The sequence below is a fragment of the Periophthalmus magnuspinnatus genome, chromosome 7, assembly GCF_009829125.3.
Source record: "Periophthalmus magnuspinnatus isolate fPerMag1 chromosome 7, fPerMag1.2.pri, whole genome shotgun sequence".
Taxonomy (NCBI): Eukaryota; Metazoa; Chordata; class Actinopteri; order Gobiiformes; family Gobiidae; genus Periophthalmus; species Periophthalmus magnuspinnatus.
Window position 1 is genome coordinate 34,435,548 of NC_047132.1, and position 20,654 is coordinate 34,456,201.

Here is a 20,654-nt window from a genome sequence, read left to right on the forward strand (position 1 = left end):
ACACGGTCTGAGGTCCGTAAAGAGGTCTGCACACACGGTCTGAGGTCCATAAAGAGGTCTGTACACACAGTCTGAGGTCCATAAAGAGGTCTGCACACACAGTCTGAGGTCCATAAAGAGGTCTGCTCACAGTCTGAGGTCACACTGAGTTTGTCTCGTTTCTGTTTAAATAAAACATGTTTTTCACATAAATCCACACACGAGCCCTCGTGCTCTCAAAGCGCGTTTGGGGGCGTGGCCATGAGGGACTTCCCCCGCCCACTGTCACATAACTGACGTCACACTCCGGAAAAAGGAAGTGTGTTTAGAGAAAGCGTCAGACGGTCTAATGTTCTAATGTGATCAAACCAAAAGTGATGTTTAAAGCGTCAGACACGTGTCTGGAGTCTGCTGACCCTGTGCCCTGGAGCAGGACACTTTGACTCATGTCCGTGGAGACACCGACCCGTGAGTAGCTCGAATATTCATCCTGCTGTGATATCAACCTGATTTAAACCTGATTTAACCCTGATTTAAAGCTGATTTAACCCTCTGGTGCATAGCGGACACTGCAGTGGACAGGTACTAAAACATAACAACTTTCTCTTTACTGCATTGGTTTATATGGTGGAAGTGCATATCAGCCTCTAGAGTGCTCTCTGCTGCCATTCTGCATTGAGGTCAATTCAGTGGTCAGTCTGTGTAACTGCATGTAAATTTCCTCTGAATCCAATATGGCCGACAAACAGCCACCCCTGCAGACCACAGCTGATATATCCTGTCAATCATTCTATGCTGGAGGTATGGAAGCCCGTTTCCGCCATGAAAAAAAAAATAAAAGCTCCACAGAAAGTCGAAATTACGAGTTTTAAACTCGTAATTAGGAGTTTTAAAACTCGTAATTAGGAGTTTAAAACTCGTAATTAGGAGTTTAAAACTCGTAATTAGGAGTTTAAAACTCGTAATTATGAGTTTAAAACTCGTAATTATGAGTTTAAAACTCGTAATTATGAGTTTAAAACTCGTAATTAGGACTTTTAAAAGTATGAATTATGAGTTTATAACTCGTAATTTTGGGAATGTAACATTTACAAAAAGTGAACCTTATCAATTTTGATTAAATGAATTTGGTATTTTAATAATTTCCTCAATAAACCAGCGGGGTTGTGACCAGCTGGCACTCTGCTCAGACCAGGAAAACGAGCGCTCACAGACACAGAGCACAGCTCATGAGTGGTCAGAACAGCACTCAGGGCCCACTGATTTGTTCAAGACGCCAGAAACTTTACTGGAGCTTAATTTATTCATTTTTTAAAAGTATGTAGGTGATAAACATAACAGTCCTCCTCCTGTCTCCTCTGCTCTGTACACTCAGTTGCAGTGTGCTACAAGCTCAATTAAGACTTTAAAAGTTCTAATTACGAGTTTTAAACTCATAATTAGTAGTTTTAAAACTCATAATTACGAGTTTTAAACTCATAATTAGTAGTTTTAAAAGTCGAAATTACGAGTTTTAAACTCGTAATTACGAGTTTTAAACTCATAATTACGAGTTTTAAACTCATAATTACGAGTTTTAAACTCATAATTAGTAGTTTTAAAACTCATAATTACGAGTTTTAAACTCATAATTAGTAGTTTTAAAAGTCCTAATTACGAGTTTTAAACTCGTAATTACGAGTTTTAAACTCCTAATTACGAGTTTAAAACTACTAATTACGAGTTTAAAACTCGTAATTTCGACTTTCTGTGGGGCTTTTATTTTTTTTTTCATGGCGGAAACGGGCTTCCATATGGAGGAGCCCCACTGATTAAAAAAAAAAAAAAATGTTGATGTGCAGTAATATATAGGGAAGGATATTATCAGTTTGGAATAAATAAAATTTTGGTCCAATATGTAGAAAATTATGATTAACCCTGTGTCCAGTGAAGTGGACATCATGCATCACCGAGTATATTTTTTAACACTAATCATGTAACTGTTTCACTGTTTCTTCTGACTGTTTTGGTTATAAGTCAGTGTATAGTTGTTATATTTATAAGATTTTCATTTAAAATATAATTTTTTGTGCAGATTAGCTTGAGCAGTTACTATACTATAATAATGATTTTATCATATTTTGTAGACGCAGCAAAGAATAAGGCAGCCTACAGAATATTTCAGGAAATTCCAACCAGATCCAGTGGTGATGAGTGTAATGACGATGAGTAGAACAGAGAAGAACAGAGAAGAACAGAGACATAGGAGTTGAAGCTGATGGAGATACAGACAGTCAGGATGCAGAAAGTGAGGATGATGAGGAGCAGGATGCAGAGGAAGGTCAGCATGATCAGGGAGCTGTGGAAGATGGGCACATGGTACCTGACCACACTCAAGCCCGCAAAAATATCTGGAAAGTCCAAGACATTGATTTTGATGAAGACTTGACTTTTCTAAGAGAATGTAAATTGAATATGGAGAGAAGATCCCATAGATTTCTTCAGACATCTGTTTCCAGCAGATCTCATTGATGATATAGTGCACAACACCAACTTGTATGCTCTCCAGAAAGGGAAAGAAAATTTGGCAGTGATAGGAGAAAAGATGCAGATTTTTGTAGGAATCAACCTGATCATGGGGTACATTCGGTATCTTAGGGCAAGAATGTACTGGTCTAGTGAGGATGGCCTTCATCTTGGAATAATTGCAAATACTATGTCTGTAATCAGATATGAACAAATGCAAAATATGCATTGCAAAAAATAAATAAAATAAAAATGCAAACAGATGCCATGAGGCTGCATACAGACGGAAGACCTAATACATCTGCATGCAGTGCTGTTGCCACTGTGCCCTGGATACTTTGTAAACTTTCATACAGCTTAGGTGTGATGAACATAGAAATGTTCCAAGTTGCAGAGACTAAAATGTCAGTTCATGTTTTCCATGAACTGACATCCATCATGCCAATATAAGGATTTGTTAATATGTTAATTTGTCCCGCGTCCTTATAAAAGTGTGCAGACTCACAATAATGTTTCTCCTGTTGGAGATGATTTGACACATTCAGGTGTGAGATTGTTTTTCTTACTCAGGCCTAAACATTGTGCCTAAACAGTGTTGAAATTTCCCAAAAATTGTCAAAATGTTTTTCAAAGCATAAAAAGAAACATGTGTTTATATATTTACAATAGAACACAAATTAAGTAATTTTTACAGTCAGTTCACAATGTTTTATGTTGAGTGCTCAGGCGCACATAGTCCACTGGATTGGACATGTCTGTAACTTCATGAAAAAATCATATTTTTTGAAAAAAAAAGAGTTGAACTTTTTTTCATGTCCTGAGAAGAAGAAAAACACCTCAGAAAAAAATCTTGACCAAGGCTTTCATAATTCATGCATCAGAGGGTTAAAGCTGATATGAAGCTGATTCAGGTGCAGTGTTTGCACCACGAGCCTGTGGATCTAAACTCTGTGTTTCCACAGAAAAGAAAAGAAAAGTCATGGGAGCAGTGCCTTCGAGCGACTCAAACGAGTCTCTGTCCAAAGAGTCACCTGTGAGTATGTCTTTACCTGTCTGTGTGTCTTTACCTGTCTGTGTGTCTTTACCTGTCTGTGTGCCTTTACCTGTCTGTGTGCCTTTACCTGTCTGTGTGCCTTTACCTGTCTGTGTGTCTTTACCTGTCTGTGTTTCAGATGAAAACACAACATTCTCTAGGCCTAATATTTAACACAGATGGAGCCGTTAAAATGGACCTTTGTGCTGTATCACAGTGAGGTCTTGTGTCTTTGTTGTATCACAGTGAGGTCTTGTGTCTTTGTTGTATCACAGTGAGGTCTTGTGTCTTTGTTGTATCACAGTGAGGTCTTGTGTCTTTGTTGTATCACAGTGAGGTCTTGTGTCTTTGTTGTATCACAGTGAGGTCTTGTGTCTTTGTTGTATCACAGTGAGGTCTTGTGTCTTTGTTGTATCACAGTGAGGTCTTGGGTCTTTGTTGTATCACAGTGAGGTCTTGTGTCTTTGTTGTATCACAGTGAGGTCTTGTGTGTTGTATCACAGTGAGGTCTTGGGTCAGTGAGGTCTTGTGTCTTTGTTGTATCACAGTGAGGTCTTGTGTCTTTGTGTTGTATCACAGTGAGGTCTTGGGTCAGTGAGGTCTTGGGTCTTTGTGTTGTATCACAGTGAGGTCTTGTGTCTGTGTTGTATCACAGTGAGGTCTTGGGTCTTTGTGTTGTATCACAGTGAGGTCTTGGGTCAGTGAGGTCTTGGGTCTTTGTGTTGTATCACAGTGAGGTCTTGTGTCTGTGTTGTATCACAGTGAGGTCTTGGGTCTTTGTGTTGTATCACAGTGAGGTCTTGTGTCTTTGTGTTGTATCACAGTGAGGTCTTGGGTCAGTGAGGTCTTGTGTCTTTGTGTTGTATCACAGTGAGGTCTGTGGGGATTCTTTAGGCAGCAGATCGATCAAAACTAAATATCGGCCTGTGCTGGAGGTTTAAGGCTGACAGCCCTTGTGTTCAGTTGTGTGTTCAGTTCTTCTGTGTTGTCTTCTATCAGGTGCCATCTGTTCTTTTGTGTTTAGTCGTGTGTTCGGTCGTGTGTTCGGTCGCGTGTTCGGTCGCGTGTTCAGTCGCGTGTTCAGTCGCGTGTTCAGTCGCGTGTTCAGTCGCCCTCTGTTGTCTTCTTCCAGGTGCTGTCTGTTCCTTTGTTTCGTTGTGGGGTTGGGGTTCAGTCGTGGCATGTTTGGTCATGTGTTCAGTCGCGTGTTCGGTCGCGTGTTCGGTCGCGTGTTCGGTCGCGTGTTCAGTCGCGTGTTCAGTCACTCTCTGTTGTCTTCTTCCAGGTGCCCTCTGTTCCTTTGGAGATCCTGGAGGAGATCTTCCATAACCTGCCGTATGACCAGGTGATCAGACGCTGTCGTTTGGTGTGTAAACAGTGGAGGGAAGTGTCTGACAGTGAGTCTCTGTGGAGGGAGCGATGCAGAAGAGAGCGACTTTTGCCTCGCGACGTGACGAGGACCCCCGATGACTGGAGGGAGTATTACGTGTTATGTAGAAAGAGAAGAAATCTACTGAAGAACCCCAGAGCAGAACGTGAGTCCTCCATGCTCCCTGTTTTTGTGTGATTCAGTTAAGACTTTGTAACTGTGGGGACCAACCTCTTTAAGTATTTTTATTATTATTATTATTTAAATTTTTTGTAGATAATTTTCGGTACTGGCAAATCGTATCAAATGGAGGCGACCACTGGACCATAGAAGACCCCAAGGTGCCACATCCAAATGAAAAGGTCCAGAAGAACTTTGTGACCTCTTTTGAGTGAGTGTGGAAATGTTTAGATTTTTGCGTGATCTAAAATATTATAATTCAAATGATTTATTTTTAAAAACTTCAGAATGTGCTTGAAGTCACAAGATATTGATTTGAAGCGAGAAGGTTACAACGCTTCATTTATGGACTGGTATCAACCTCCGATCAGAATATCAGACTGGTGAGAACAAAATGTAGAGCTTGTCTTTCTAAACCGAATGTAAAAATATGTTTGTGTGCTGTTTTTATGCTGTTTTTGTGTTGATTCCGACAGGTATGCAGCTCGTCATGACTGTGCGTGTGAATATAAGATTAAAGTGGAGCTGCTTAACGAAAAGAAAAAGTGTCTTCAGAAATTTGAACCAGAGATGATTCGGTTTGAGCAGTGGAGCAACCAGCAGTGGCATCAGGTGAGAGCAGAATCCAGGTGTAAAGTGAACGCACATGTAATGAAGTCAGTGTTTTACTGATAAACGCTTTTGTTAGATGAGTCATATTTTCACAAACTATGGCCCCGGAGTGAGGTACGTGCGGTTTGTCCACGGAGGCAAGGACGGCCAGTACTGGAAGGGCTGGTACGGCGTCCGAGTGACGGACAGCTGCGTGGAAGTCTGTCCTGAAGTGGAATAGTTTAATTCTGCCTGTGTCGAGCCTTGAACCTGCACTTTATTATTATTATTGCCTTTTTAAGCTGTTGCTCCGTCAAGTTCAAGTCATTTATGTGTAAAAATCTTTTGCACTAATGTTTCTTAAGCTTTTCCTATCGAAGTATCAGCAGATTTGAACCAGGTCTAAAACAGGGCTCTTGGTGTAAACTGGGCTAAACCAGGTCTTAAATGTGGCTCCAGTTGCTGCATTATTTCTGAACTTAACCCAAAGAACATGTGGATTAAAATGCCAGTTGAAACGCTTATTTAATGAATAGAAAATACAGCTTTATATTTCATTAATATTGCTTTGTAATTCCTTATATACAGTATGTACCTTTATATGTCACTGTCAGTCCTGTGCAGAATATCTCTGACATTTTCATTGCACTCAGAATTTTCCCATTATTTTTCTTTTATACATCTCCTTTTTGAGATTCAACACGAGATGAAACTCAAAGCCAAACACATTTGATTCTGATGACATTTACTCATTGAGAAAATTTACAAAAAAATGTACAAATCAAACATTTGTGAAAGATAAAAACACTCAAATTGTGTCTGTGTTTCCTTTGTTTGGTTTTTTTTTTTTGTGATCAATTTTTTATTGTTTACATAATAACAGAACAACAAAAACGCGATACCCCCCCCCCCCCCCCAAAAAAAAAAAAAATTATAAAATAAAATAAAAAATAAATAATCCCGAGCTCATGGTGATCCTCCCCCCTCCCTGGGCTCCACGTGTACAAGATAAAAAAAAACATTGTATATTTGTCTGTGTGTATGCGCACGTACTTACAAAATACATAACAAAATACATACTTCCAACATGCGTACATACATATACACTCACCTATTCCATAAAACATATATATGCATGCACATTATATATGTATTCCTGTACCCCTATACATTACTATGCATACTATACTTGTATATATTTACATATACACTTACACATATATATATACATATACACAGTCTTGCTTATTTAAGATTATCCAGTTTCAATAAGGTTTTACTCCATAATGAGATAATAAATAAACTTAATCTTAAAGCTCACGGCCGTTTTTCAGTGACTAATCTGCAGAATGTTGGTTAATCTGTTTGTGACCAGTGTGTCTGATTTTCTAACTTGCTGTTGGTTAAATTGTTGATCCTGTTCAGCTCAGAGACGACGGCTCCTGTGAATTTGGGCTTTAAAAAAACCCCTGAATGTATCCCAGTGAATATCTGTTTTATCAGTCCATTATAAATGTGTTTGTTTTGGCAAAATTACTCTGATCAAATGATGCAAAAACACGGCCAACTCATAGTTTCAAACAGTTTATTACATAATTATATTGATTAACAACATTACAATGTGGAACTCGAGCCAATAATTCATTTTGATCCTGATCACTAATAAGTTAGCAGTTATTTGGGTATTTACAAACTAATAAAAGTATAAAACATTTGATGTAAACCAAAACAAATGAAATATGTTGATTTTCTCACAAACGTGTCCTCGTGCGGCATTAGAGACTTTAGTGTGTTCAGTCATTTACACTCTTAATAGTACTGGTTATGTTTGTTTTTATAGCACTTAAAGGACAGTGTCATGTGATCTGGAACGTTTAAATTGGTTAAGATTATTAAAGGCACAACACAATATTAAAAATTACTTTCCAACTCTAAGTGTTTCTGTAGTTGTCAGAGCATGCATAATATCTTCATGGAATGTGCAAATCGGTATAAACCGAAATATGGCCAAAGTGGAGTCTTTAGAGTAGCACACATTTACGTTTTTTCTTAGGTTCAGGTGGCTCCAGTGCAGCCAGTATGGCCTCATCAAACACATTCTTTAACCCTTTCTGTGGAGAGAACACATGCACGTTCAAATGTTTAAAATATTAAAGCAAAACATGTTTGAGAGAAAGAACTGAAGCAGAGCAATCAAAATGTTCATTTATTTAAATGGTATTATACAAGACGTTCCCCATGATCTCGTCTCAGAGCAGACAAACAGCTAATGGAAAACACTGCAGGACAGAAGTGTGTTACACCTAATCAATACTTTTATACTGAGTCTCGGGGATTTGAAGGTTTAAAACTCAAATGAACCTCAGAACATTTCACTTGCACACGTGGTATTCAGAAAATAATTGGCACTCAGCAAATAGGCAGCACAAGTTCAGTAAGACCAGGCCAAGTTAATAGAGAAAGCAAACAAACAAGATGAGTGAAAATCATAGCGTAAAGAGGATGGTTCACTGTGAGGAAGCAGCAAGAGGCAGAACATCAGAACAAACAGCATTTCCTCTTTCTCTGAGTTTCAGGGGGCTCTAAAGCTGCGAGGATAGCCTCATCAAACACGTTCTTCAGTCCTCGCTACAGAAACAGGAGACACAGACAGGCACACACTCAGTTAGCACACGCTAGGGTTAGCACACGCTAAGTTAGCACACGCTAGGTTAGCACACGCGTCGTTAGGTGCAGCACAAGCTAAATGTGATTAGTGACAGCCAGTGCATTTTAGTGTTGTCGAGGTTTGTGGGTTTCAGATCGTCCTTTAGGCCTGTAGTTCTTCTCAGGTACTTGTCTTATGGAGCCGTTATTGCTTTGCGTGAAATGTTCCATAGTATGGCATTAATCTATATCTAGCATGTGTTTTTAATTATTGCCATTTTTATTAATATCCACATAGTGAGCAGGGTCACCTTTCCACGGATCTGACCCATCACTTAGAAGTAGATATGTTCCAGTTTGTAAATATGCACATTTTTGTTCTACTCAAATTATAATAACAAATATAAACAATCAAGTTCAACATTTATGGGTTTTTATTTTAAATATTTATAAATATCTGACCTTGCCTCTGACCTGAGAAGGTAACACGACACTGTTGAATCTGAAATCCGACAGACCCACTGACTCGTGTGTATCAAAGACGACGTACCTGCGTTAAGGCTGAGCACTCTACATATTTGACAGCTTTGAGGTCCCGGGCCAGTTTTTCCGCCATCTCTGGGGTGATGGGCTTCTGCTTGTTCTTGGCGAGTTTCTCCACTGTGGAAGGGTCGTCGCGCAGGTCAATCTGAGTGCCCACCAAGAGGAATGGGGTCTTGGGACAGTGGTGGGTAATTTCTGGAACCCACTGAGAAAAAACACATCATCTGTTTTTTTATAGCATTTGGTACATTTCAGTTCCTAAATATAAAACAAATGTCTTACCTTCTCTTTCACATTTTCAAAAGACGACGGGGACACGACAGAAAAACAGACTAAAAACACATCAGTCTGGGGGTAGCTTAGGGGTCGTAATCTGTCATAATCTTCCTGACCTAAAAGAAAAGTCCTGTATAGAATGACGGTTTATAAAACTGGTTTCACTTTCTGTAGAACAGAGTCGTACCTGCTGTATCGAACAAACCCAAAGTGTAGGGTTCACCTCCGATCATCACAGTGACGGCGTAGTTATCAAACACCTGGAACAGAAAGTGAGTAAATCCACATTATGAACAGTGTGGACTACAGAGTGCGGACTACAGAGTGCGGACTACAGAGTGCGGACTACAGAGTGCGGACTACAGAGTGCGGACTACAGAGTGCGGACTACACAGTGCGGACTACAGAGTACTCACTACAGAGTACTCACTACAGAGTACTCACTACAGAGTACTCACTACAGAGTACTCACTACAGAGTACTCACTACAGAGTACTCACTACAGAGTACTCACTACAGAGTACTCACTACAGAGTACTCACAGGGTTATTATAGTATCCTCATAGCATACTAGAGTATAGTGTACTGCAGTATAAAGTACTGTACTCACAGTGGGGACATATTCAGAGTATACTCAGTGTACTGCAGTATAAAGTACTGTACTCACAGTGGGGACATATTCAGAGTATACTCAGTGTACTGCAGTATAAAGTACTGTACTCACAGTGGGGACATATTCAGAGTATACTCAGTGTACTGCAGTATAAAGTACTGTACTCACAGTGGGGACATATTCAGAGGGGAACTTGTTGGTCGTGTATGAAATGAGGAGACAGGTTTTTCCCACGGCTCCATCGCCCACGACCACGCACTTTATGGTCTGCATCTGTCCGGATTCTGTGAAAATATAAAAATGTAAATATATAAGTACATATGATAATACGGATTTGCACAGTATGTCTCTGAGTTTTATTTCACTTCAGACTCTGTGGCTCAGGAAACATCGCTGAATGTGTCAAATGTGTTAAATGTGCTCGTGTTTTATGTAAATATCCGCGAATAAAAACAAAGACAAGCCCGAACTATTGTAAACAGAGGATTATATATTTACACTGACATTATCCAGAGACCAGCACAAAACACAAACATGTGTGAAGCATTAGCTTAGCATTAGCTTAGCATGTAGCTGGAAATAGCCGCTTCCGGTGAACTGTGCGTAAAACTCCATCCTCCATGAGCACGTCCTGTAAACTCACACAAACATCTCCAGCCGTGTGTCCGTGTGTGTCTCTGTGTGTGTCTCTGTGTGTGTCTGGAGTTGTATTTGTCGTACGTTCTGTCTTTCCCGGGGTGTTTTTCTGGCTCCGGGCGTTGGCACAAACTTAGAAGATTCGAGTCTCCGCCGCGAATTCGCCGCAAAATCACCGGAAATCCGCGTCAAACCTTTAAAAACGCGACTTTAGCTCAGAAATGCTTGGACCTAAAGAGCCATGAGCGCATCTGGACTAAACACAGGCTCTGAAACCCGCTCTGTGAGCTTTTAAAGACACAGACGAGCTTCAATCATGAAAAGTAAAGTCCAGCCGCTTCGCCCGGTGCTTCCGGAGGAGAAGTGACGTCACCGGCGCAGACCCTCAGCAATGCACCAAAAAACAAAACAAAAAAAACAAACCCGAAAAATACCCCGAAAAAAATAAAACAAAGAAAAAAAACACACACACAAAACACCGAATAAAACATAACACCGAACAATATGAGCCGGTGCCACTGAGAAAACGCTCCGGACTCAAACTACTTTTATTTAAAAGTACCGTCCTTTTGCTTTGCATCTCGAGCCAAACTGTGTTGGCCACTTCAGAGGAAACTACGATAATTATAAACCATATAAGAGATTTATTCTATTGCCATTTTAAATATGTTTGTATAATACAATAAAAGCGTTCTTATTAAAAGCAATGTTCATCAAGCTCAGCAGAAACCACAGAATCCAGCAGATGGCGCTAAATACTAGATCTACAGTCTATTAGTGCCTATGGTCTATAACCAGTCTAACCCATTCACTGTGTTCATATATTCTCTTCAGACATAAACTGCAGATAATGAAGCTGTTTATGTTTCTGCTGTGGCTCAGTGGAGTTTTTTTATGGTCCGCCCCAGACTGGACACTCCTCTGTCCAGCTCAACCTGTTACTAGTCCATGACTGTTTGATCCAATATTCCATCAGTACTGTAAATAATAATGTGAAACAGCTATTTTAATACTGATTCATGATAAATAAACAAAACAAAGAAATAACACACTTTTCTTTATTTTATAAAGTCAAACTTTAGTTCGTGAAATATTAATTAAATATTAATATTAAATATGAAATATTAATATTATATTCATTTTTGATTGTTTCTCCTCGTGTCTGGATGGGTTTGAATGAATGAATGAATGAATATTGTTTATTTGAGCATTATAAAAAAAACAAACAAAAACAAAACAGTGTACACCCAGATCCCAAGTTTGTGCTCAAAAGGAGTAAGCCGAAGTAAAATACTTGTGTGCGCTTACCCCCCATATTTAACTAAATAACACCATTTAGATTACATTGCAGTGGCAAACCTTCACCAAACCTTCACCATCTGTGCGTGTGTATGTGTGTGTGTATGTATGTAGTGTGTACGTGTACAACATCCATACACATGCACACACACACCGGGTGTGCATGTGCATGTGTATGCAAGTAAAGTGTATGTGTGTATCATTCAAACACATGCACATACACACCGGGTGTGCATGTGCATGCATGTAATGTGTGCGCCTAATGTGTACGTAGAGTAAAGACTCGCTAAATTACAGTTCATACAAAGTACATTGCGGCAGTAGATAATGAATGACAGAATTATTAACCAACAAAATGATGAGTATTCATAGTTTTACTATGATCCTTCTTTAGTAGCATAGTTTTTGAATATATTTAATCTGTATAGTCGTTTGAAGTTTACTAGAGTTACTACATTTTAAATTTTCTTCCAATTCATTCCAAAGATCAACTCCACGTCGGGTAATGAACATACTTTTTAGGGTTTCCTCCGGGTACTCCAGTTTCCCCCATCAACCAAAACATGAACGCCCTTCGAGACAACTGTTGTTGTGATTTTGGGCATTTCAAAAATAAAATTAATTGAATTGAATTAACAAACATTTCACAATAAAAAACACTTTGATGATAGAAGAAACATCTGATTCTCAAATCCTCTTAACAAAATACATGTTTACTGAACGTCTATACAAAGACATATATAAGTCACAAAATAAACTCTTAAACCTTTGCTTTTATAAAGTTGTAAAAATACTCTCAGCTCCCCCCCTTCTCCTCCTTCTGTTCTGATTTGGCAGATCCATTTTGTTCCGGGGCGGGCTCCTCCACCATGGGCGACTTTTTCTGAGTCCCTGCGTGAAAACAAAGAGCTCATTATTTACCTGAGTGAGCGCAGACGGAGCAGGTGTGTGTTACCTGTCAGGTAGTTCCTGTGCATCCGGTGGAATAACAAGAGTCCGATAAACACAATGAAACCAACGCAAGCAATGACCACACCACAAAGCAAGAAGCTGTAGCTGCCTTTAGTCTGGATAATCTGAAGAACACGGGAAAAAAACACATCATAAAAATGTATTTTATATAAAAACAGATATAAATATCACAGTTACATCACACTCACTTGGCCAACAAGAACCTGCATCACCATCTCCCCCATCCCTGCACTCGTGACCAGCACAGACGTGGCACATCCTGCACAAGCACGTTTAAAACATCTCAGACTCAAGCGTTTCAGACAGAAACATTTCAAAGAGAAGTATTTCAGACAGAAGCATTTCAGACTGACGTGTTTCAGAAAGAGGCGTTTTATTTATTTTAATTAGGACAGTGCATATTAATCAACACGTCAACAAACAGCATCAATGTAAATGTGCCGGAATTAGCACAACTGAAGAGACTGAAGAGTTTCAAACTGAAGCTTTTCAGACAGAACAGTGGAGCTGGAGATGTTAAATGCCATACTGTGGAACATAACCTCTAACCCCTGACCCCAACCCCTAATCCACCACAGCAAGAGAAGTTTTAGAGTGAAGACGTTTTGCTGCTCATCCAAATCAAAACAAGAAAAATAATAGGGCTAGCCAGTGTGCTAGTAGCCAGTATGCTAATAGCCAGTGCGCTAATAGCCAGTATGCTAGTAGGTGTGATAGCATGGATTAGTGATCTAAATGATTATACAAAATATGAGTCAGGCACAGGTCACACATAGTGTAGCTCAAAAGACCGAGGCAACAAACAGAAAGTGTAAACAGACAGGTTCGTTAGCTTCAGTGTAGTTAGCTCCTCCCTTCAGACAGATATAACGTAGTGTGTGTGTTTTAAATTTTTCTGTTGCTGTTGTCGTGGCCTGAATGATGCTGTGATGTGAACGTGAGCAGTACCTTGATAATCCAGGATGTCCTCTGTGTATGAAAGCATACACGGGAAGATACTGCTGAGGAAAAGCCCACACAAACACGTGCCAACAAACAGAAAGACACTGCTGGTGTAGAAGATCAGCAACATGAGGACCGTCACGATGGCACCTGCCTGAAAAACAACCTCTGAGAGTCACCTGTCTGAAAAACAACCTCCCGAGAGTCACCTGTCTGAAAAACAACCCCCCGAGAGTCACCTGCCTGAAAAACAACCTCTGAGAGTCACCTGCCTGAAAAACAACCTCCCGAGAGTCACCTGTCTGAAAAACAACCCCCCGAGAGTCACCTGTCTGAAAAACAACCCTCAGAGAGTCACCTGTCTGGAAAACAACCCCCCGAGAGTCACCTGTCTGAAAAACAACTCCGTGAGAGTCACCTGTCTGAAAAACAACCCTCTGAGAGTCACCTGCCTGAAAAACAACCCTCAGAGAGTCACCTGTCTGAAAAACAACCTCCCGAGAGTCACCTGTCTGAAAAACAACCCTCAGAGAGTCACCTGTCTGAAAAACAACCCTCTGAGAGTCACCTGCCTGAAAAACAACCCTCTGAGAGTCACCTGTCTGGAAAACAACCCCCCGAGAGTCACCTGTCTGAAAAACAACTCTGTGAGAGTCACCTGCCTGAAAAACAACCCTCTGAGAGTCACCTGCCTGAAAAACAACCCTCTGAGAGTCACCTGTCTGGAAAACAACCCCCCGAGAGTCACCTGTCTGAAAAACAACCCTCTGAGAGTCACCTGCCTGAAAAACAACCCTCTGAGAGTCACCTGCCTGAAAAACAACCCTCAGAGAGTCACCTGCCTGAGAAACAACCCTCTGACAGTCAAAGTGTCACCTGCCTGAAAAACAAGTGTGTGTGTGTGTGGGGAGGTGTGTGTGTGTGTGTGTGTGTGTGTGTGGCACCATGGCGGCGAGTGTGGCACATTGAGCGTTTGGCATCGTGGCGGCGAGCGTTTACCAGGTTAAACATGAGCAGTCTGACGGGCTGGAAACGGTACGAAAGAGGAATCGATAACAGTCGTCCAGCGGTGATCGCAGCCCAAAAAATACTGGCCAGATAACCAGCGATCTTATGTGGGATGTACATGGGCGGGCTCACGGCGTAGGTGTACACGAAGCCAGCGTACGCCCCCTGGTGACAGAAGGGGGTAGGGTTAGGGGTCAGGGGTCAGGGGTTAGAGTTATAAGCAGGTGACACCACGAGGCCAAGCTACAGTAAGAATACAATGAGAACATCTGCCATTTATTACATTTAAAGTTAAATCAGTTAAATGCCATACTAGGGCACATTTCAGGCAGTAACATCTCCATAGAAACAGGCAGATGGCGGACTCTATACCAAAAAAGTTACATAGTGCAGCTTTTATATAATTTTCTCTTTGACTGGTCGTGTATAAATGAACATGTTTATGACGTTTATTTAACAGGAAGAATGTGAGTTCAGATCAGATTTTGTTCCATCATAAAAATAAATGTTAAAATTACTCACCACAATACCATCCGTCATAAAAAGTACCAGTCCTCCGAGAATATGGATCATGAAGAAAGACACGGGCAAACCGCTCAGGTTGTCCTTCTGACAGCAGCTGAAGATGTCCCCATGACCTGGTCCAAGCAGAAGTCACACATGAAGAACGACCCGTCTCTTTTAAACGTGAACTGGAGCATCTGGACGTTTCTATGCAAATGTGTGACCCACCTCCGGCCTCGTGCTCCACAGGCTCCACAGTCTCCTGCCCTGGCTGGTTTTCCATGGCCAGTTCATCTTTGTCCAAAAGTCGAGGCGTCCCACTGGGGCAACACGGGAGCAGATACTCCCGATACATGAGGTACAGGACGGCCAGAGGGACAGGAAGCTAAACGTGCAGCGATTTAAAAGACTTTAGTGAGCGCTGTGCAGTTTATCAAACTTTAGTCTAGACCCAGTCATTTCTGATTGGCTCTTTTTAACTGAGCCGTCTAGAGCCAATCCTCCGTCAGTAAAAACGTAGTTTTAGGTCAGACTTGGAGAAAGAGATTTGTGTTGAATAGCATTAATTAAATGATCTTAGTAATTATCTTTTTGTTTATGTTCATGAAACTAATATTTAAAGTATTTTTATTAGTTTTGAATAAGACAAAATGAAATGAAATCCAAAATTTGTATAAATAATAATGAGAATTTGTGATGTATTGACTCATTTCTTTGTTTTAATCTGATTTATATTTGTTCTTAAGAATCGTTGAAGTTTATTTTTGAACCAAAGAGAAAATATAATAAGATTCAAAACATTTCTAACACAAATAAAACACATTTACAAGCCTGAATAAAGCATGAACAAAGACTTAATTATAATTAACTAAGTATTAATAGTTCATTAGTTTATTTGGAGCGACAGTGGCTCAGTTGGTAGAGCGTTTGTCCACTACTTAAAGAATAAAACCTAATTTAACCAAACCACTTCATTAAGTAGTTACTCATTTTAATCTTTGTTCATGATTTATTAAGATTAATTACACAGTGGCACCTCTTAAAGTCGTTTGCTTCTTACATTGATGAGAGCCATGATCCAGAAGGCGTACTGCACACTGGATTCCTCTTCACCATGAGGGGGCGCTGTGCTCTGAGTGATGTTGTGCTCCACGATGGGACTGTGCCTCAGCAGGTTCCTGAAGTGATGTATCATCTCTGTCTCGTTCGCTGTGTGGTTCCCGCATCCCGATTCGGAGAGAAAAGGATCAGCAATCAGCGGACTCACCAGGGCTCCGAATCCAATGAAGAAATGAAGAGCCTGCAGAGCGGAGACAGAGAGATACTTAACTCCCCTAAACTTTTCAACAAAAACCTGCTGACCACGGTGCGTTTGTTAAGAGACTTCATTTAGGAGTCATTTAAATGTTAATGTGGTGAAGTGCTGACGAAAACTCACCTGCAGGAAAACAGCTGAATCTTTCTGATAAATGGTAACGAGCTGAATGTTTGCGATGGTGTCGATGACGCCCATGGCCAGTCCAGACACGGCCATGGCGACCGCCAGCATCAGCACGTTGGTGCACCACGGGATGATGGCGAAGATTATGGAGATGATGAGAGCCGAGACGAACAAAGCTGAGAGCGCACTGACCAGCCTCCAAGAGACAAAGTAAGACAAGAGTCAAAGTAAGACAAGAGTCAAAGTAAGACAAGAGTCAAAGTAAGACTTAACTGACCAGCCTCCAAGAGTCAAAGTAACATGAGAGTCAAAATAAGACAAGAGTCAAAATAAGATATAAAGAGACAAAATAACACTTAACGAGTCAAAATAACACAGAGTCAAAAAACACTTAACCAATCAAAATAAGACATAAAGAGTCAAAATAACACATAGTTAAATTAACACTTAAATGACCAGCCTCCAAGAGTCAAAGTAACACATAAAAAGTCAAAATAACACATAAAACATTTGGAAAAGTTCATTTGCAAAATAAAAAGAGCCATTTAAGCATCACAGTTTACTCTTGGTTTAGTTTTGTTTTCAAATGCCAAATGTATTTTACTTTTATCTAAATATTATTCCACCTTCTCGACTAAATCCACCATAACTTCTGTTCACTGATGATGTGAGACTTACGTTCTCTTAAAAACTCCTCCGACAGAGCTGCCGACCAACAAACAGAACTGCTGTGCGAAGAAAACCCAGGTGATTTCACTGAGGCTGGACTTAGTTTGACACTGCAAATCCAAAATGGTGGGTCCAAGAAACGCGATGCATAAACCAAAACTGAAGAACACGCTCCAGTACGTCAGCGTGTGATGTGCGTTCCTTTTGAAGAGCGTTACTATTCTCTCATCCACAAACATCTTGTATCAGCAGAGAGAAGACCACAGCAAAGGCTCAAACCGACACTCCAGGTTCTGGTTCTGGTTTGGGTTTGGGTCTTTTGGTCTTTTAAAGCTTTGGGCTCCCACCTCTTTTTTATTGCACAAGTGAAAGGATGTCCTCTTGGGTTAATGGTTGAAGCTTGAATCTTTCTTACAAAAATATGAATGGAGTCAATGATTTGCGTTGAAAAAATATCCTGTTTATATGTCACAGCGGGAAAAATGAGTCACTCAACCCGACGGACACGATGGAACCTCACGGTGTCAATGGAACGATTTCAACACAATTCAGCCTGTTCATCTGACACTGTGGACCTGACATATGTGACCAGAAGGTTTAAGGACACTGCATAAACTTCAGCTGGTTCAGAATTCAGCAGCTCGCATCATCACACGCCCCTTCATCCACCACATCACACCCATCCACCCATCCACCCATCCACCCATCCATCCATCCACCCATCCATCCTACAGCAACTTCACTGGCCCCATCTCACACCACATCCAATATAAACTCCTGCTCCACACCTCTCAGACCTCCTCCATAACCCTGCACCTCCACACCTCTCAGACCTCCTCCATAACCCTGCACCTCCACACCTCTCAGACCTCAGGCCACACCCGCTCGCTCTCTCCGCTCCTCTTCCTCTCTCCATCTCTCTGTTCCCTCAGTCCGGCTCGTCACCGTGGGGAGCGGGGCCTTCAGCCGCTCTGCTCCCCAGCTCTGGAACTCTCTCCCCCCTGACCTCCCCCCTGACCTCCCCCCTGACCTCCCCCCTGACCTCCGCAGCACTGACACACTCTCACACTTCAAATCCAAACTCAAATCCCACTTGTTCAGACTGACATGTTCTTTATAATCCACACCTGCCCTGTCCTTTTTCAATGTTTTTTATCTGAATCTTTTTAACTGTATGTTCATAAATGTTGATTTTAACTGTCTGTATATGTATATATTGTATATGTATATTATATTGTATTGTAAGGTGACCTTGAGTGCCCAGAAAGGCACCCTATAAATAAAATGTATTATTATTATTATTATTATTATTATTATTATTAAGCTGCATCCTGACGAGTCCAGATGTTTAAACGTGCACTTTGTAACTGTTCAGGTCTCATCTGTTTGTCTGCAGTTAATGTTTGCACAAAAAAGGCTAAACCAGGGACGGGAGCTGGAAATGAGCTTTTGCAAAACTCTTGTCTGATGCACATTGAAAAAACATATTTATTTTATTGTGAGATGTGTCGTGTTCTTAAATCCTACATCTGCACCTTCCACAGTGTAACCTTCTCCATGTCACTGATTTGCTCAAACTCACTGAAGCTGATTTCAGTTTGTGTTTGTACAAAAGACACTGATTAAGCTGCACTTCCTGTTTCAGATATGGTCAAAAAGAGTTCTGTGGGTAATTGTGTAAACAGAACTCTACGAGGCTGTGGACATGTGTTAAAAATAAACTGGTATGTACAGAGACTTAATGTTTGTAAACTCTATTTTATATCAAGACTCAATCCAGCCTTTTGGAATAATTAATTTTACAAAATAAAAATGGCAAAAAATGTGAAACAGCAGCTTCTTCCTGAGCCGCTGTGACAACCTGAGGTGAGGCCTGTAAGTTTGATCAATCTGATTGATCAGAGTCGACCCTGTCCAGAGTTTGGAGCACTTTGTATCTCAGCCTCGAGCTACAAAACCTCAGAATCATTATTTAAAAGGCACATGGTGGAACATTTCTGCTGGAAGGTCTGCCACCTGCTTGTCTCAAATCAGTCCAAAAACAGTGGTGAGTCAGTGGTGGAAGAAAACAACTAGAACAAGTCAATTTAGCAGAATAAGTCCACATTAAACTCATCTCCATGGCAACATAGATCATATGTCACCAGGTCAGATCTGCGGAGACCCCAGTTATTGTAAGAATGGATATTTTTAAAGATGAACACACCTGTAATTGAAGTAACGCAAGACACATCAGTTTAATGTCATAATTTCAGTCAAACCTCCAGACGAAAAAACGAAGATGTTTAAATCTGTGGACAAATCGTTGTAGGAGTGAAGACGTTTGGCTGCAGACGGACACGGCCATGACGCGGACACGGCCATGACACGGCCATGACGCGGACACGGCCATGACACGGACACGGCCATGACGCGGACATGACACGGACACGGCGACCGCCAGCATCAGCACGTTGATGCACCATGGGATGATGGCGAAGATTATGGAGATGATGAGAGCCAAGACGAACAAAGCTGAGAGCGCACTGACCAGCCTCAAAGAGTCAAAGTAAGACAAGAGTCAAAGTAAGACAAGAGTCAAAGTAACACGAGAGTCAAAGTAAGACATAAAGAGTCAAAATAACACTTAATGAGTCAAAATAACACTTAACTGACCAGCCTCCAAGAGTCAAAGTAACATATAAAGAGACAAAATAACACAGAACGAGTCAAAATAACACAGAGTCAAAGTAACACGAGAGTCAAAATCTGTGGACAAATCGTTGTCGGAGTGAAGACGTCGTCCAAACGTCTTCACTCCTACAACGACAGATTTAAACTTCGTCTTTTGTTACCCAGAGCCTCCAGATTCAACAGTTTGTTTGGTTTCATCTTCCTTCTTATCTCGATTGACTGGAACTGTTTATTTAATACATTTGGTTTGTTTTTGTTGGTGAAAGATAAACAGAAGCGCGGACATCAGGTGCGATTGGAAACGGGACAGAGTGGGGCCGCGGTGTTGCTTCCTCCGACTCTCATCTCCATAGTCTGACATTTAGCCAAGTCTCGGCGCAGGGCATCGCTCCAGAATGTGACGGGAATTATAATTTCACTGGCGTGTTTTCGCTCTCGAGCTGTGGTGCAGGTTCACACGAGTCTGCGGCGTGAAAGACTCAACGAAAGTCAAATGAACTAATGACACTGAGGAAAAATAAGGATGTGAAAAATACAGATATTACACGAAATATTTGCATTGAAATACAAAGTACAATAAAAAAAGACACACACTCACATGGGGTAAAAAGACACACTCACACGAAAAAGACACACACACACATGAAAAAGACACTGCTGCTTTGTGTTGGGTAAAATTACATTCTATTGTTTTTTTAAAAAGTGTTTTTTTATTATTATTGTGTCTTTGTGTCTTCGAGTCAGAGTCGAGTTTGAAGCTTTTCCTTGTTTCCTT

At 40.8% G+C, this 20,654-nt stretch overlaps 3 protein-coding genes across 5 annotated transcripts; 1 reads left to right on the forward strand and 2 right to left on the reverse strand.

Moving 5' to 3' along the window:
- Window positions 1-277: 277 nt before the first annotated feature.
- LOC117373181 (F-box only protein 6-like) lies at window positions 278-7,179 on the forward strand. Its single transcript, XM_033969095.2, has 7 exons — window positions 278-447; window positions 3,447-3,517; window positions 4,803-5,052; window positions 5,163-5,277; window positions 5,354-5,449; window positions 5,543-5,678; window positions 5,755-7,179. The coding sequence occupies exons 1-7, from the start codon at window positions 426-428 to the stop codon at window positions 5,896-5,898; spliced, it is 834 nt and encodes a 277-aa protein (XP_033824986.1). The 5' UTR covers window positions 278-425; the 3' UTR covers window positions 5,899-7,179.
- Window positions 7,180-7,225: 46 nt separating this feature from the next.
- LOC117373182 (cell division control protein 42 homolog) lies at window positions 7,226-10,744 on the reverse strand. Of its 3 annotated transcripts, none has more exons than XM_055222840.1 (6): window positions 10,456-10,743; window positions 9,904-10,008; window positions 9,310-9,382; window positions 9,129-9,238; window positions 8,854-9,051; window positions 7,226-7,768 (listed from the first exon to the last, which is right to left on the reverse strand). In XM_055222840.1, the coding sequence occupies exons 2-6, from the start codon at window positions 10,006-10,008 to the stop codon at window positions 7,679-7,681; spliced, it is 576 nt and encodes a 191-aa protein (XP_055078815.1). In that variant the 5' UTR covers window positions 10,456-10,743; the 3' UTR covers window positions 7,226-7,678. The 3 variants fall into 3 exon arrangements, with proteins under 3 accessions (XP_055078815.1, XP_033824987.1, XP_055078816.1); XM_033969096.2 differs by having other exon boundaries at window positions 9,904-10,019; XM_055222841.1 differs by lacking the exon at window positions 7,226-7,768 and adding an exon at window positions 7,838-8,285 and having other exon boundaries at window positions 10,456-10,744.
- Window positions 10,745-12,327: 1,583 nt separating this feature from the next.
- Window positions 12,328-17,464, reverse strand: mfsd4ab (major facilitator superfamily domain containing 4Ab). The gene is made up of 10 exons (XM_033969099.2): window positions 17,216-17,464; window positions 16,535-16,733; window positions 16,157-16,396; window positions 15,325-15,481; window positions 15,115-15,230; window positions 14,584-14,757; window positions 13,591-13,738; window positions 12,831-12,901; window positions 12,626-12,746; window positions 12,328-12,561 (listed from the first exon to the last, which is right to left on the reverse strand). The coding sequence occupies exons 1-10, from the start codon at window positions 17,443-17,445 to the stop codon at window positions 12,467-12,469; spliced, it is 1,551 nt and encodes a 516-aa protein (XP_033824990.1). The 5' UTR covers window positions 17,446-17,464; the 3' UTR covers window positions 12,328-12,466.
- Window positions 17,465-20,654: the final 3,190 nt, after the last annotated feature.